Below are 18,574 nucleotides of genomic sequence, written 5' to 3'. Positions count from 1 at the left end.
TTGGAAGTCACCAAACATGGAATATATGTCACATCTGGTGCAAATTGCCTCCTACATACACATACACATGCCTCGTCACCGACATACACATACATAAACGAAAATTCGGTATGCGTATGTATCATGACACAAAAATGTCCATGGTAGCAATCTTTCATTACAACAAATTTTGAAGTTGCTAGATGTGATTTACGGTAATCTGGTGCCTTTTTGGGATGGCCAGCAGGCAGGCGCGTAGGCAGGAGTGGGCCTGGCCGGGCCAGTGCCGCCCACATGAATCACTGGCCCGCCCATCCACTTGTTTCCCATTTGTTTTAAAAATACATTTTAGAAAGAGACCAATTATGCTCATCAGGGAATTTTAATTCGACATATTCTACTGTATATTATATTTCTTTCTAAAAAAAAAAAAAAAAAAAAAAAAACAACGATGTTTGACCAGAGCACAACTCGCTGTCGTTGCCATGGTAACAGTTACGCGTGTGACGTGCAGCGAGCGGGGCAAAAAGCCTAGCAACTATGGTCAGTTAGCTAGCGGACTTTTGACTCCAGTCGATGGCTTGGAAAATGATGAAACAAAGTACTTTAATGTCATATTTTAAACGACCCAGACTTGAAGAAGATGACACACCACTGCCTCCCACAGAGCCCGGTTTTACAGACTCTGCCTGCAATACGGTTCGCCCACCAAGCCCGGTCGCCTGCTCCCCACCACCAGTGCTCTCTCCCGGCCAGCCTGACGTGGCTTTGCCTACTGATTTATCAGCAATTGAGGAACCACCTTCACAGCCACATCTGAAGGAATTTCCCTGCACAGTTAAAAATGGAAAATCACGGTGTTTCTCATCCAAGTGGTATGGAGAGTTTTCTTGGTTGGAATACAGTGTGAAAACGAACTCGATTTTCTGTAAAATGTGCAGACATTTTGCCGGCGGAGCTGACGGCCCATTTGTCAGAGAAGGGTTTGTAGACTGGAAACATCTGCGTCAGGCATGCGAGAAGCACCAGCAGAGCAAGCCTCACTCCCTTTCACTTGAGAAATTTCAAAACTACAGGGCTAATCAAAGTTCAGGCCGGGGAAATGTGCTAAACCAAATGAACCGTGATGCCATGGACTATCTGTTCATTGAGAGGAATCGAGACCATCTAAAAGTCGTTTTGGATATTGTACTGCTTTGTGCCAAGCAGGACATCCCCCTAAGAGGTCACAGGGAGGATGCGGATGCGCTTAATAGAGGAAACTTCCTTGAGCTGTTCAAGTTCATGTGCAAATATGACCCACAGATCCAAAGTCGTCTGGAGCAGCTGCCCAGAAACGGAACTTTGATGAGCCCCGATGTTCAAAATGAGCTGCTCGAGTCAGCTGCTTCTTTGTTGTTGCGCAAGATCAAAGCAGAAATACGTGAACCGGGCACCTATTACGCCCTCATGGCAGACGAATACAAGGACGAGTCAAAACGTGAACTTGTAGCTGTTTGTGTGAGATACATTAACGGAGGAAAAATAAAAGAACGGGCAATTGGATTTGTGGACACAAATGACATGAGCGCAGTTGCTATTGCAGAGAAAATACTGGAGGTGATTGAACCACTACAACTTGACCCATCTCTGTGTGTTGGCTTCAGCTTTGACGGGGCCTCCGTTATGTCAGGAAACAAGGGAGGTGTGCATGTTATTTTAAAACAAACGTTTCCTCAGGCTGTGTATGTCCACTGTAATTCTCACAGACTGAATTTGGTGCTGTGTGCAACATCAAAGGTGTCCGGACATGTCAGCGCATTTTTTGATACAGTGAACAATATACATAGTTTCATGACAGGCAGCAGCAGACACGCACGGTTTGTTGAGGTGCAAAAGGAGCTCCATCCAGACCGCCCGTTCCTGGAACTTCAGCGGTCCGTGGACACGCGCTGGAGTTCCAGATCTGGAGCAGTGAGCAAAATTCTAACTCTGCTGGACGTCATATTAGAAGTACTAGCTGAATATAGTGAAAGCAGCGGCCAAACGCAGGCCGAGGCGCAGTCCCTGCTCCTGCAAATACAAACTAAAAAGTTTGTATTCCTACTCGTCACGTTCGGGAAATTATTTCAGACGAGTGACTTTGCTACAAGGGGATTACAAAGCCCGACACTGTGTGTCACTGAGTGCATCGACCTCATTGAGGGACTAAAAGAGAACTTTGCTCAATTCAGACACGATTCAAAATGTGGATATGAAGCTGTGATGAAGCTGACTGGAGAGCTGATGAGCAAATACGACATCATGAGCTGGGACATAACTTCTGGGAACAGAAAAAGGAGACTTCCTGCGAGGCTCACGGAATCCGTGGTCACGACAAGCCTGGGAAAAGCAACGAGTGTCAAAAATGATGATGACCTGCGACACCTCTGGAACGATATCCTCGACAGAGAACTGACAGAGTTGAACACTCGTTTCCAAGAGGACCAGTATGGGATCATGAGGACAGCAGCCACGTTTCTCCCACACTCAAAGACATTTGCTCAGACAGAGTCCATGCGCACCACATGTGATCACTATCACATCTCAGTTGAGGATGCTGAATTAACGGTATTCATTGAGCAATTGCGCCGGAAAGTTGCCAACGGGCTGGAATTTCCATCCCTCATGGAAGTGTTGGACATATGTGCGCCTGACATTTTCCCTAACCTCAGTAAACTACTGCGAGCCATCATCAAACTTCCCATGACGTCTTGTAGCGTTGAGAGACTGTTCTCCACTGCAGGTCGGATTAAAACGCACCTCAGAGCATCCATGAGTACCACCCGTCTCAACAACCTGTCAATTTTGTCCTTTGAAAAGGAACTCTGTGACACTTTGGACTATGACGAGATCATCTCTATATTCAATGCAAGACCCAGGCGTTTGCGCCTTGTTTTGTAGGCCATAAAAACAGCAAAGGTAGGCCTGCTTCATATTTGCCTGTGATAGCTGAGTGTTTGATTATTTTCTTTCTTATTTTTTTTATTTTTTTACTGCTGATCTGTGAGCTGTCCATGGTGCTTAAGATTTAAGTCTGACAGTATGTTTAAGTGTTTTGTAGGCCATGAAAACAACAAAGGTAGACCTGTTGTTATAGCACTGCTTCATATTTGCCTGTGACGTGAAGAGATTGCTTTGCTTTAAATAACATGAATTTTGTAGTAGCCACATGCTGTTAATAGGCTACAATGTTCCAGTGTGAGTTGCTCTTATTTCATTAATACCAGAATTCATTAGATGTGATGGGTTTGGTAGAAATTAAGGAGTGTGTTATTTCGTAATTCAAGTGATGTTTAGCTGGGTGTTGTTTTTTTTTTAACTGTTCATCAGTGAGCTGTCCATGGTGTTTAAGATTTAAGCCTGATGAATTGTGTGTGATACAGTATGTTTAAGTGTTTTGGTAGGCCTGTTGTTAGCACTGCTTCATATATTCTGTGATGTGAAGAGTGTCTTGTAGCCAGTTAGTAATTTTTTTTTTTTATTACTGATTGGTGAACTGTGCCTGGTACTTCAGATTTAAGTCTGATGTATCTTGTTGTATGTTTAAGTGTCCACTGCTGTTTGGTTCATGTTTAGTTGCCAACTTTGTGCAATAAAGTGGTTAACAGTGCTGTGCGCTGTAAATTAAATACACTGTCCTTTTTTCTGAGAAAAGATGGCCCATCCAATTTTGTACTGGCCCACCCAAGATAAAAATTCTGCCTACGCCACTGCCAGCAGGAGATTCGCTCAGCTTCATAGCCTTTTGCTTTTTGACTTATTGAGGTTAGTGACTTCATGCAACAACTTGGGATTCAGGGCCCCTTCACATATTGGGTCATTCAGGTTCATTCAGTGGAAATCCATCCAAAATCCATCCTTGCTTTGTCTATGCATGCAAGGTTTCTAGTTTATGCGCATGACTCAAATGCTGGCAGACACAGCAGTTGTAGGCAGGTATATTCATCATGAAATCAGAATCATCTTGTCTTAAAGTATTCATTCATTCATGTTACTTGTTTAATGTCTAATGCCCCAAGCGACCGCTTAGTTCGCTTATGCCTCAGGCCGGCTCTGATTACAACAGGAAGTCAGCCATTTTTATTCAAAGTTACAATTTCACCACCATTTTGACCCATTTCCATGCCTCGTACTTTAACAACACTACAGTCTTCACATTCACTCACTATCATCGTCAGTTCTAATCAAGAAAACTTTTGCCTACATCATACCTGGTGGGCGTGACGGCGCGGTCCATTTCGATGCTTCGCCATGAGTCAGGAAGTCCTTATAATTTCAACATACAATTTCCCATCTACACCAAATTGCTCACATTTGTAGAGGGTGTCACCTTCACAAAATCTATGCATCATTAACATGTCATATCCATAGCGCCACCCACTGGACAAACATCATATGATTTATATATCATTTACTGCCTCTTTTCTACACATCATAAACTTCAACATGACATTCAAGTAGAGCTGAAATGCATTAGCAGAAATGCTTTTTCATTTCAAAGTCAGAGCTGCATTTTTTGACTCATGAATAAAATTAGTAATAAATCATCCAAATTGCATTTTCATTTTCTCCTTCAAGACCGCTCATTTTGTAACTTAATTCAAATGATAAAGAAAAGGACATTTAAGATTTAATATTCAAAAGATGGCCCAGCAAATAGGTACCAAAATTCAATTCGAAATGTCAAATTTGAAAATTAAAATGCATTAGCAGAAATGCTTTTTCATTTCAAAGTCAGAGCTGCATTTTTTGACTCATAAATAAAATTAGTAATAAATCATCCAGATTGCATTTTCGTTTTCTTCTTCAAGACTGCTCATTTTGTTACACAAAGTAAAAGAAAACTGCTTTTTCGTCTTGAAGCCCGCCCCGCAAAAAAAGGTCGACAAATTCAATTTGAATTCTCAATCCCAAGTGGCGCAGGAGAGTGACATTAGCGCCCTCTCTTCTTCAGTGTTGCCAACTTGGCAACTGTCTCGCTAGACTTAGCGACTTTTCAGACCCTCTAAGCAACATTATTTCTAAAAAGCGACCAGCGACAAATTTAGCGACTTATTCAGATCATCGGGGGAAAGGCGAGAAACAGATAACATTGTAATTCACATGCAGCTCAGAGTTATCGCAGTCCACGGCTCCTCTGCAGCAGCGCCGGGGTCTCTCCTGTCCCCTCCCGCGCGGCTGTGCAGGCGATAGGCCGGTGTGTGGGGGCTGGCTTGGGCAGGCAGGAGCGGACACCGCGGCCGCTCGCTCTGTGGATTTGATACCGGATAGCTGCCGTTTACTCTGTTTTGATCTGTTAATGTTAGGTGTCTTTAGCACAGGTGAGACCCAGAAGCGGACAGGAGGCTGTAGCTGGATACAAGGAGTGTTTATTGTAACACGGACAAAGTCAGAGTAGGAGGGGGTGTGCACGGGGAAGCCACTCTCCGGGGCGCCGGAGAGCTGGAAATCGTGTCGGCGCTCGGAGGAGCGCCGGGCGGGTGGAGCTATTAATGGTTATATTAGAGATGTGCTGCCCTCTATTTGTTTTGAGCACTTATAGTCTGCCAATTCTTACATGTTGCACTTTTCATCTTAAAAAAATCTGTGTGACGACGTACTTTGGTGACGACGTGTGTTTCAGGCGTATATTTTGTTAGTAATTCTAACATTCGCCGTCGTCACGTCGCCGTCGATACACGTTCTTTCAATGCACTCGCCGTGAAGTCGCCGCCAGTGTCTCATCTGCTGTCCCATTCACCCCTATTCAAAAATCCACACGGTCAGGCGGTGACGAAGGGGAGGTTGCTCCTTCTCCTTCTCCTGGTAATCCTTGCATTGGCACTATCCACCCGCCATACTGGGAGATGGAGCGGGGTCTCGGCTCGGTCGTGGCACGGGAGGTCGTTGGAGGCAGAGTAAAGAAGAGTTAGGGGGGAAACACTGGTAGAAGTTAATGCACAAAAGCTTTAGTCTTGGCAAAACTATGACTTGGCCAAATACCGCTATAGTACACGAAATCATCTGGCAACGGGGCGGCCGAGGCTCCAGGCTATAAAGCGGCCGGTGATTTTGTGACCCGCTGCAGGTGCGTGGGTGTGGGAGAGAGAGAGACATTAGCTTATAGCACTTTGTAGAAGGAGCTTTATAAAGTTCACTCCATTGACTTGTATTAGTTCACGGGGCTGAGCTGCCACATCCAATATGGGGGCGACGTCGACGTACGGTCCAGCGCTGATACCTTCAGTTTAGGTATGGGAATGAGAATACTGACTGTAAAGTAGTGACCGACCGATTATCGGCCCCGATATGGAACGGCCCAATTTCTACCGGGGGTTCTATCATATCGGTGAAATGTTGCTCCGATAGAAAAAAAAGTGTGACAATGACAAAAGCACGCGCTGGTCTACTGATTTATTTTGTCCAGTGGTGCGCTGAGCTCAGCCAGAGACTTTGGCTGTGTCCAAATTCAGGGGCACCATCCTTCGGAGTGCGTATTTGAAGTGCAATTACGTCACTAAGCCGTGCGAAGCCTGTCCAAATTCAAAGTGTGCTCCAAATGCTCCCCACAAATGCCTCCTTCTTTTGCCTGGTCCTGGAGGACACACCGCTACTATCCTTCGCGGCTACAAATTGCCCAAATTCATTGCGCGTCTAAAGAGAAGAAATAAATAAATAAATAATGGCGACCTCAAGTGGCGCAGATCTCGCATTCAAATGTAAGTATATACTCCGTTTTTAGTCATTTGAGCGTCAAACACCAGATATGTTAAACTTCAAGGGACCTTAAAACCTCAGAATATCAGTTAAAATACGTTGGTAATGCTCAACTTAATGCCTTTTACTTTCAACCATTAGACGTTCAGAGGTTGACTTATATCGTATATCGCAGGGGCGTGGCTAGGAGTGCAAAACATCCGGGGCTTTAGCCCTGCGCTGTGTTGCCTCAGTTACTTTGAAAAAGTAATCTGATTACTGATTACTGATTACTCCTTAAAACTCATTCGAAGCTTGATGGTACTTTGTCGCCAGCACAGAGTGAACAACAAACCTTAATATTCTCATCTTTAGCTGAGAGGAACTCAAAATAATGACTATATTTCCAGCTAGAAAAGGCACATCTCTCTCCTCCCTCCATTGTTGTTGTGTTTATGTCGCTGTGTGGTGTTACACGTGAGTTGTGCTCATGCTGAAAATGTGACTTGTCGCAAACGATCACTCCCCGAGACAAGAAGAAAGAAAAAATATACATTTTTACTAAGGAAAATGACGAAAACAATGATAAGTAACTTTAATCTGATTACTGGTTTGTAAATATTGACGTGTTAGATTACTCGTTACTGAAAAAAGTGGTCAGATACCGGCATCACTGCCCGCAGATACAGTTTTTTTTAACAGGGCCCGGGGAAATTTCGAAAATTTGGAAAATTGGGCTGTTTAAAGATGCAATTTCAACATAGTTTGAGAAGGAAAGGAAGGCCAATCGCTGGGGTCCTCATCGTCATGTTTTAATCACAAATAAAGCTAATTTTCCCTCACTAGGCCTGTGTTTACATTAAAGATATTATAGCCTATAATAAGACCTGCGCTGTGTGCATAGGCTACACTGTAAATAATTTTCCTGTAAAATAACAGTAAAGAGCTGGCAGCAGAGACGCCAGCAGTATACTGTTATTTTTACGGTATTCATACGTAAAATGACTTTACGGTAGTAGTCTGTAAACCAGAAAAACGGTATATTTCTGTATTTCTATAATTTACAGTAAAGAGCTGGCAGCAAAGACGCCAGCAATATACTGTAATTTTACGGTATCCATACTGTAAAATGACTTTACAGTAGTAGTCTGTAATCGGTCCAGTATATTACTGTATTCACACTGTTAAATGATTTCACAGTCTAATACAGTAAAAAAAATAAATGCAGCATATTTCTGTGATTATTTAGAAATTACAATAATATTCTGTTTAGGTTGTTACTTTAACTTCTCACAGTTTACTGTAGACAGGCACAGTAGATAATACAATAACTACATTTAGCAGTTTCCTAAAATATAAAACAACTTCATTATGCTCAGGGCTATAGACAATTGCTTAAGATATGAATTATTGTGAATATTATGCAAAATAGGCAATAAAAACTTAGAGGGAATTAAAATCAAATACCTTTATTTCAAAGAGCAATGTCAATGTCAACATGAATACTGCAACTTTCAAAAGATGGAAAAAAAAGAAAATAAACCCTGTTGGACGATGCTGAGAAGAGATTTCTAGTAGCAGACAGAAACAGCCTAGTAATGTTTGCTTTAGACAATGGCAATAAACTTAAATTCTTAAATTGCTCGTCAGAGACTGCCTCTAACCCTTATCAAATTGTAAGGGCATAACCTATAGTTGACTTTTTTTTTATTTAAGACATATGTTTGAACACAATGGATCCAAGAAAAGGACCAAGGCAACAAATACACATCATTAGCAATATTTGGAAAACTACACTATTAAGATTTTTTAAGGAACATTAACACCTTTTTGATAACATGAGTAAGAACATTCATCTTTGGCACATTTTGGAGAACAAAAAATGCCCACAGGCTCGTGTTTTTCCTCTTAAAATAGTCCTGTGAGTTAGATTAAAATGTCCTTAAAAGTCAATTTAAAAGATTTATATTACGTAATCTGCATTGTATTCTCGGCAGTTTGTGAAAATATAGTTTCATAATAACATTTTGAACATATGCAGAATTGGCAACATTTGGAAAACAAACTTAAGAACATTTTGAAAATGTGCATTAAGGCCATTTTGAAACTATTATAGTACAGTAGAACATATCCATCAATAATATGCATCAATAAAAACATTTAGGGACGAAACTGTTAGGTAAGCGCCTGTGCCACTGCGAGCTAGACTTGCAGGTTACCTTTTAAAATTGTCCTGTGAGGTAGGCTCGTGTTTTTATGTCTTAGTTCTTGTGGATCCAGGAGAGATGACCATCACTTTGGTAGCCGCTGTTCCTCTCTGCAGCATTATTCCAGTGTTGCCACTGTTGAACAACAACAAACAATCATAATCATAATTATAAATAAACTATACAATCAGGAATGTACAGTATACACTCCAAGCTAATGCTTATAAAGTTAATAATACCAGTTCTCTTGTGGCCTAATGTGGCAATGCCAGACTGTCAAAACAAAGAGAGCGAGATTAAAGAGCTCACCAAACTATATGAAGTTCCATTCAAAGTCAAGGAGATTCTTCAGTAGCATGGCAACGTGTATTGACTGCAGAGGACTTCTTCTGGACGATCACACCTTTCTTCTTGGAGACAATCTTGCCCTTTTTGGCCTTTGTACCTCTCTCTGGATTTATACCAATGAAGCGCCTGAAATCAAAATAGTCTAAGATCAGAGTGGGGTTACAACAACATACTGTTTTTTGTACATTCAATTAATGCAATGAATTATTTTTTTTGTCTTTCTTCATTGCACAAATAGAGTGGACTTGAATGACATATAGAAGTGACATCAAATGGAATTATAATAAAGTCTATAGTCCAACAAAATATCCAGTCTGTGTGTGTGTGTGTGTGTGTTGTGGCTTGAAATGTACAGTACAGTACACATTAATTTAATTGTATATATCCTTATACTGAGGACAAGGAATGAAGTGGTTTTACCTCTGAATGAATTCCAGAGTGCAGGCCGCCTCATCTTGATACTGAAGGTTCAATATATAGTAGATTGCAAACACAGCAGCAAGTTCCGTTGCAAATGTTGGTGTGATGCCCTCAGTGATTACATGGCCCTCAAAGGTGATCATCCAACCACTAATTGTGACTTGCCCTGTTGTACCTTAAACTGAAAGTCATAGCAACATGGGAATGCATGTTACCTTGTGTAAACATTTGCAAACTCAAGATGAATGGCCAATGTGATATATAATGTGTCTATCAATGAATCTAAATCAAATGTATACCAGGCAGTATCAGGCGAGGACTTGCAGGAAGACTGAGAGTTGTCTCAACGTCAGCTGCAGTGGCAGACACCTGTAGGTAACAAATACATTATGCTTACCATAATAACCGAGAGGCGAATAGAGTAACCGAGAGGCGAATGAGGTAGGCTTCTGAAGTACCTACAGTCAAACTGCTAAATAGATTTGGCATTCAAAATTCAAAGGGTAACAATTGTATTTTTACAGGTCTTGGGGAGTTCTACTGCAAATGTCTAAAAAGTAGTATGAACCCTTTTGTGGCTCCAGAGGAAACTGCAGATAATCTGATAAATTGCCTCCAGCGATGTCACTCAGTGGTCAAGTTGCATTGTGGATATTGTAGGCACCAGGTTTTGAAAAGGAAGATATGTGGAATAAAAAAAGGTAATATTTATGTTTCTGCTGTATTGATTTGATCATTTGCTTTTAAAACATTCAACAGTGTCATAGTAGGGCAAATAAGTGAAATACTTTTTTAACCTTGCACCTACTTTACCCATAATGCAATTTAGCAACTGTGTGACAACATGGAGGTAATTTATCAGTTTACATGCAGCTTCCTCTGAGCCACAAAATAATTTATACTACTGTTTTCACATGTGTAGTACTACTCCCCAAAACTAGTCCAGTGTCTGGACATTTAAGACTGGTGGAGTCACCCTTTAAAACACAGGGTTAGAAAGGAAAAATAAAACTTACATCTGTGAGAAGGATCAGCCCGGTTAGGTCCTCTCCAAAGTGTGCCATAAGCAGCCGAACAACACGAAGTGGCATCTCATTATCTTCACCATTAGAGAGGATATCCTTGACATCTTTGTTGGTAGGTTTTCCCCTGAAGTATTCTGTGATGGCCCTTCCACATTCCTCCATCCTGAGTTCCAAGCTACGAAGCACATTGATGTCTGTGAGCAACTCAAAATGTGCGTATATATACCTTGGCGTGAAAAGAAAAGGCCATTTGCTTTTCACATCATCAATGTCAGGTGGTGGAAGTGTATTTATATGGCGACGTTGCAGAGAGAATGTGAGCTCCATCAGATTTTTAACTTCTGCTCTTTCTGCTCCACCTGCACCCTCCTGTCTATAAATCTCCTCCAGTCTCTGGCGGTTCTGCTCCACAGTCTCATCAGTTTCTTCTGGGGGTAGCTCTGGCTGAAATCGTGTACATCCATATGTGTCAGTTGGACCCCTCTTGCCTGTAGAGGATCTGTGGTGTGAGAAGCTTCCGTCCCGGTTCACATTCTCAATGCGGTTTTTCACTTGAATCAAAAGTGATGTATAACCTCCACACAGAAGTGACCCATCTGGTGCAATATCAGCAAAACTCTTTGGGTACTGCCTGATGATATTTCGAACCACAGTTAGGCACGCTGCGCGAGTGGGGTTAGCTTCATACCTTCTCATTTCATCCACAAGTACCCGTACCATCTGGCGTCGCTCAACTGGTTTAGGTCTCTTGCCATCTGCAATTGCAGAACGAATTTCCTGTGGCATTTGTTCCCAAGGGACCTGGAATGTTTCTGGCCATGTTTTGAGTATCTGAGATGTGGAAGGTGTGTTGCTTGGCTCGCTGTTTCTTGTCTGGCTTGAACATGATGAAATGGCCGATAGCTGTGATGAGCTAGAATTAGGTGGAGTGCATAATGATGGTGAAGAAGACCTAGACACCGACCAATCACTACTCAGTGGTGACGAAGTTGGAATGGCTTAAAAATCCAATGTAACAGTCTCGGTTTCTAAAAGACAAACAAAAAACAAACAAACAAAAAAAGGATTAGGGCACATAACTAATGCGTATGCTATGTCAGAGTCACTGCAGACATTTGGCCAAAAGTCTACTTACTCTCATTATATTAGGCACATTTGAAAAGTTTAAAGGTGCATTATGTAGTTTTAGAAAAAAGAAATTCCACAACTGAATAAACAAGAGAATATAACAAGAGAATGCCACACTAAAGTAACCATACATTACCTAATTTGAATGCATCCAGGAGTTTTCAGCACTGGATAACAGGTAACAGATCAGCAATGTCTTCATGTTGGACATATTTTAAGTCTTCTTTTAACTCCAAGCCGGAGCTCTGAAGTTTCGATATTATTTGCCACTGGGTCTCTTCAGACAGATTTGGCAAGGTCTTGCAGATGATCTCTTTGATTTCTTCACTCATGTTCGCCATCATTCTGGACGAGAGGGAAAGAATGGTGAAGAATTATCAGTGGTGTGCCATAGACAGTGTACTCAGGCAAGGGATAGTAATCTAGCAGATTCTCCTGATTAATACAACAGTAGCTTCTCTGCATCAGTGTGAGGCTGTAAACACCCATGTCAGGAATACGCAGGGCATAATACTTTTCAGCAATGAAATATACTGCTGAATCCTTATGAACGAGAACCACTTTGATTTTTCCAGTAACAAGCCCCTCATCATCATCATCAATCACAATGAGCATGTTCTTTCTGTACTTTGTCCCCTTCACAGTCACTTCATTGGCTATCAGAGTGTTGTTGGACTCAAAATTGTGATGTGCAACTGCCTCTCTGATTACATCATTGTAGTCATCTGAGAAAAACTGTGTGCCCCTCTCCACTGAAACACCTGTAGGGAAGAAGGTACCAGCACTCAGAAAGGCCTGCAGAAGCTGACGTCTCTCTGCAAGAGTAGAACATGGATTCTTGAAGTTGCGCAATTTTCTCAAACACTGTTTAAAATATGTGTGTTTGCTCTCGAATCTTAAAGTCCACAGGCGAATAAGTGGCCCAAACTGGATAATGAGCTCAGGATAATGACTGACATAATGATGTTTGGGCTTCAGTGGGTTGTCAGGAAAGGTTTGCATTCAGCAATGCAAATATTCATCAGTCAGAACTCTTAGGTAGGCTATCTGGCCATTTGAAATTGCAGGTGCACAACTGAGGTCCACAACTGCAAAACCAACTGCCATATTTTGTTGTCACCTGGATTTTTTACTTTATCTCCGATCAAAACGGGCAACATTCTCAACAAACACCAATTCTGCACAGCATGTCCCCCAAGTTTTCCACCCTCTGGATTAACCTCACACGGTTTGTCATTAGCATCCCTACCGAGATACTTGAACTGATTTATTCGTCGATTCAACTCAAGATAGCTAAACATTTTGTTCACCTTAACAAGATGGTTAATGTACAGTGCCAGATCAGAGGATACAATACCTTCAAAAAGATCGTGACCAAGACATGGAGGCAACCCTGGCTGACATACATGGAAGTATTTGAGCGTATTAAACACAGAGACAAATTTAACACCTCCACTATATGTAGACTGTCCTTCACTGCTCTGAACATGACCACTGTATGACTGCACTGTGCGTTTTGTGCCATGGATAAGAGGATCTGCATGGAATGCTTCTCTGCTGATATCACAATATCTGCAGAAGTGTGAACTCCTGCTGAAGTTCTCCACAAAGCCTCCTATGTTATGTGAGCCCAGGTTGTCGCCTGCAATGGCACACAAAGTTCCCTTGTAAACCTTTCCATCAGACAGTGTAACACCATTGAGCTCAAGATCTTTAAGGTCATTGACGAGGGTTCCCATAACCAAGTCTTGACCAAAATACTTAAAATCGTGTTCTTTACAGAGAAGAACAAGTTGCATTTGATCAGTGCTGGATCTGTTGTGTGGCATTAAATCTGCAAGAGTTAGATACACTGCAAGTATCTTGTGTTTTTTCTTTCCAGATCCTAGTGGGTTTACCACTTCAAATGCATCCTGATACAGGATCAAGCTCATTGATGAGCTCTCCATCTGGAAGAGCACATTTTCCGCCATATTTCTGCCATCCCACACATCTTTAAGAATATCCTTACAACCAATTCTGGAGTGTACTTGCTTATATTGTTCCTGCACTGATTGGCAATGGAATAGAGAATCAATTGTCTGTTTAATAGGAACATACTGGGCAAAACACTCTTTGCCTGCCTCATTCTGACCTAAACAGATCTGAACTGGCTCAACATAGTTGAAGCTGTTCTTGAAAACTGTTTTTCTTTTCTGATCAGTTTTCAGTGGCTGGGTGTTGCAGGTCCTAAAGAGATCCTCAGTTTTCATGACTTCAATCACATTGTTTGTATCAGCTTCAGAAATCCCAAGTGTAATCAACTTCTCTTTTAGTTTGAAAAGCAAATGTGACTGGCTTATATCGTGTATTTCCTGAAAATCTTCAATAATTGTCTGGATGACAGAAGATGGAAGCAAACACTTTGCTTGCAATTTCAAATAAAAAAGGGCTAGATTGTGATTCATCAGCAATTTCTGGGTAAATCTCTTGCTCGTCACCTGCATCACTGGGAGGATCAATCTGCATATCAGACTGATCTTGTTCACTCTCATGGGAAACACCAGGATTCACAACGGACTCAGCCAAATTTTCCTCAGTGCCACTTTTATGTTTCCGACTCATGTGTGATGTGAATGTTGATAAAACTGTAAAGCTCTTCTTACAGTGTCTATAAGGACAAGCGACTGTTTTCCCCTCTCTAATATGCGTTTTCAAATGAGAGTAAAATGCTGTCAAATTCTCACACCTTGCACTGCAGAAATCAACATGACATGTCAGTTCAACACCAGACAAAGTAGGCCTAACTACATGTTTATGTCTGTAAGTGTGACACTTGAACGTTGAAAAGTTTTGAAAAGTCTGAATGCAATCTGGTAAAACACACTTAAAAGTTAAATTAGGTGTATTTTTATGAATTCTCATGTGCCTTACGTATGTCACTATTGTGGCACAGTTATGACAACAGATTTGACAGGAGAACATTTTGTTACTGCCCGATGATAAGTTCCTTTTCATCAACAAACATGCATTAGTCTTGATTACGGCTGCTGGCTGCTTTTTAGTGACACCGTATCAGTCTTCACGCAGAAATGATTATTCTTTGACAAAGCCTATACTCAACAGTAGGGAGAAGTAGGCTGTGTGAGACGCACAGCGACAAATAAATAAAAAGAATGCATTCACAAAGAGTCCAGAAAGGCAATATTTTCACACCAATTTTCCGTTTAAACAGAAAAATGCAACCCTAAGCCTTGAGGATTCAAGTGTCTCTCTTTAAACGATCTACAATTAGCTTAATGTCCTTGTTAACTCTTTGTAAAACACACTTCATTAAAAGTCGACACAAGCAAAATAGGACTCACCAAAACCATCTCGGTTAGGCGATGTTCCAATAATCCTATGGTTTGGTTGAAATGAATCCTTAATCACCGGGCAAGATGTAGGCTAATTATTCCAGTAGCCTAATGCTATTTTCCCGCTGCCTCCATCTGCCGATTGGCCTCTCTTACCTATTCTCTTGGCTATTCAAATCTAAGCCTCACTGATAAATGACATGTTCAAATCCCTAGCAAGACAAGCTCCTGAGCATCAGTTTGATATCAAACATTCTTGGCAATATGAATAAGATTTTAATTACCGTTTAATTTGTAGATGCAAGACCCGATGGATGTTGATGAAGAACACTCGATGATGTGTAGCACATGTCATCAAATTGTGCGTCCTCTTCTGGAAAATCTCCTATCCAAAGTTTCCAAAAAATACTGTAGTGTCCTGTAATTTAAAACATCAGCATACTGTTTAGGGCCTCTGTCTGTTGCTCCAAGTTAAGCAGCCCACAATGCATTGCTAACTACAGTACTAAGCTGTTTAACATGAAAACAGTATTTTAGTGTTGAAAATTGGCTGTAAATTTACAGCAATTGCTTACAGTGTATAAGAGCAGGTAAAACACATTATCCCTATTGTAATTTCTTGACTTTATTGTCTATCTGCATCAGGCCTACAGGAGGCTTTGTAGGGTATTAAGAGAAAAACATCGTCATTTAACATCGTCAATAAACCCAAAAATGTAATACAAATCTGCAGCATTTAATGTAATAAACCCACAAATGTAATACATTTTCCACAAGAGCCGCTGCCTACTACAAATGTAACAAACGATTTCCCACGCATGTAATAACTGTTACGTTTGCAGGGATTTCTTTGTGGTGACGTGATCGTAACGACTCTTTGTTTGTCTTTGTTTTAGATCAGCTCGTTTCCAGCTTTTTCGATAATTATTATTATTGTTATTATTTTATTATATATTATTAAGTGTTAAAATAAAATGTTTCATAATCAAGTAAGTTACTTTTAATAGTTAATTTTCTTGTTCTGAGTTTTCTCTATCAAAATCGTGTGTAAATATGCAATAATTACGGTTTACTATGTGCAATGATATGAATATTGATAAATGTATAATTAAACTTATTAAAATGTACACTTTGGTGTTATTTCGTTTTTTTTTGTTTTTTTTTAAATATCATGACACAATGAATGCACTCATCACTCAGTTGGGTATTTACATGAGAGAATATAGGATTTAAATCCAGCGGTCCAAATGACCGCATACAGCCGTGAATTCCGGCTCCTCTGAAGTCCAATTGACACTTTGGTCCAATCAGAAACATATAATTTGACCGGATCTAACTCTAGGGTTGTGGAAAGCGCATTGTTATGCCCTAACCAAGATATCGATCATTAAGATTAATTGGATCAGATCTGACTGGACCCGCCACAGTGGTAAACTGATTCAGTTCACCCGCCAGCACACAAACTCACTCGCATTTGGCGGTGGCGGGTTTAATTTCTATCCCTGTTATAAACGCTGCAGTATTACTGAACAGTAGGCTAATAGACGGCTCTGGTCATATCAGTGACGCATAGAGGGGGAAAGAATAACACTGATGTTGAATTTGCAACAATTATTCGGACTCTGGTGACAATGTTGCATTTGAGGCTGCTGGCCGTGCGATATGCAGCCACATAAAAACCTCTCACTATTAGACAATTATATTTGATTTTTTTTTTTTTTTTTCAAAGCATGAGATCCGGGGCTATTCTCAAAACATCCGGGGCTACAGGTCTAACGACGCGCCTGGGCGTCACACAGTCTGTGTGATGGGCGGGGGAACGGGCCAACCGGAGCTCACCCCGCTGGATGAAAAACTGATGGGGATCATCAGGGAATCCCTCCTGAGTGACGTGGTGACGGAGGTGGAGGGGGACACCGGTGCCAGCCCAATTCATTCTCACTCGGTGCTCTTTTCAGCGCTGAGCCACCTAGAGAACAAGAAGAGCTATGTGAGGATGCTCTTCGTGGACTACAGCTCAGCATTTAACACCATAATTCCACACATTCTCATCACCAAACTGCTGGAACTACAGATTCCCCTCCCCACCTGCAATTGGATTAGAAACTTCCTGTCAAGTCGCCCACAGTCTGTGAGACTCAGCCCCCACCACTCCACTGCACTCACACTCAGCACGGGTTCCCCTCAAGGCTGCGTTCTGAGCCCTCTACTGTACGCCCTGTACACCTACGACTGCTCTCCAACTCACCCAACCAACCGCATTATTAAATATGCGGATGACACCACAGTGGTTGGACTCATCCGAGGCGAGGACGAGACAGCGTACAGGGCCGAGGTGGAGGAACTGTCGCTATGGTGCTCAGGCAACAACCTGACCCTGAATATCCAAAAGACAAAAGAACTCATCATGGACTTCAGGAAGAACAGACATGACCACACCCCCCTCCTCATAAATGGAGAACAGGTGGAGACTGTCACCACCTTCAGGTTTCTGGGCACCCACATCTCCGCAGACCACTCCTGGACCTACAACATCAGGGCCCTGGTTAAGAAGGCTCAGCAGCGACTACATTTCCTGCTTGTCCTCAGGAAAAACAAACTGGACACAAAGCTGCTGCTGCTGGCCTTCTATCACTCCTCTGTGGAGAGCATACTGACGTACTGTCTGGGTGTATGGTACGCAGGCTCAACAGCCGAGGACAGGAAGGCGGTGCAGAGGGTCATAAACACTGCCCAAAAGATCATCGGCTACCCTCTGACCAGCCTGGAACACATCGCCACATCCTGCTGTCTCAGGAGAACCAAGGCCATCACAGGATCTACCTCCTCCTACCTCCCATTAGCACCTTAAAGGGCTATATATATATAATTTATTATATTTATATTACTATTTGTTCTATGTGTTGCTTTTTTTTATTTGTTGCTGCGGGAGCACCCTCAATTTCATTGTACTCTCCTGTACAATGACAATAAAGACTATTCTATTCTATTCTATAGCAACATGAGTGCAGTTAGTGGCACCGATTACATTTGGGAAACCGGACATTGCTGGAAATTGCGCATTTTTATTTGCCTGTTCACCCACCAGGAAACTTTATGTACTGCTGCGACAAACCAATTATACCCCATAACACATCTGGCATAACACGGCTAAAGGTTGGCTGGGATGTCCCTGACCTGTCAATTCCCTCTGGAATGTGCCGGTTGAAACCCGAGGGTTGTGAGCACTTGAAGCGGGACCGGCACGGCGTGGATTCTGCGGGTGCTCCTCTCTAACGCTGGGCCCAATACCGCACATAGATCCAAGAGGACAGCTCGTGAGAGTCGGAAACAGCTCATCAGCCACTCGTCACTGTTGGCCAGTGGATCTTGCTGGTGTGGTTTCTGGGCTTCTCTTCTTTAAGGTGTCGGCGTGTAGTTTGATCATAAAAGGAGT

The 18,574-nt window shown here is 41.9% G+C and overlaps 1 protein-coding gene across 1 annotated transcript; it reads right to left on the bottom strand.

The window, feature by feature from the left end:
• Positions 1-8,576: 8,576 nt before the first annotated feature.
• On the bottom strand, positions 8,577-13,542 carry LOC115575093 (uncharacterized). The gene is made up of 6 exons (XM_030406938.1): positions 13,392-13,542; positions 10,667-11,673; positions 9,950-10,019; positions 9,651-9,831; positions 9,192-9,356; positions 8,577-9,017 (listed from the first exon to the last, which is right to left on the bottom strand). The coding sequence occupies exons 1-4, from the start codon at positions 13,540-13,542 to the stop codon at positions 9,827-9,829; spliced, it is 1,233 nt and encodes a 410-aa protein (XP_030262798.1). The 3' UTR covers positions 8,577-9,017; positions 9,192-9,356; positions 9,651-9,826.
• Between the last annotated feature and the right edge of the window lie 5,032 nt (positions 13,543-18,574).

The sequence above is a fragment of the Sparus aurata genome, chromosome 23 (assembly GCF_900880675.1).
Source record: "Sparus aurata chromosome 23, fSpaAur1.1, whole genome shotgun sequence".
Taxonomy (NCBI): domain Eukaryota; kingdom Metazoa; phylum Chordata; class Actinopteri; order Spariformes; family Sparidae; genus Sparus; species Sparus aurata.
This window is presented reverse-complemented; position numbering and strand designations above follow the sequence as displayed.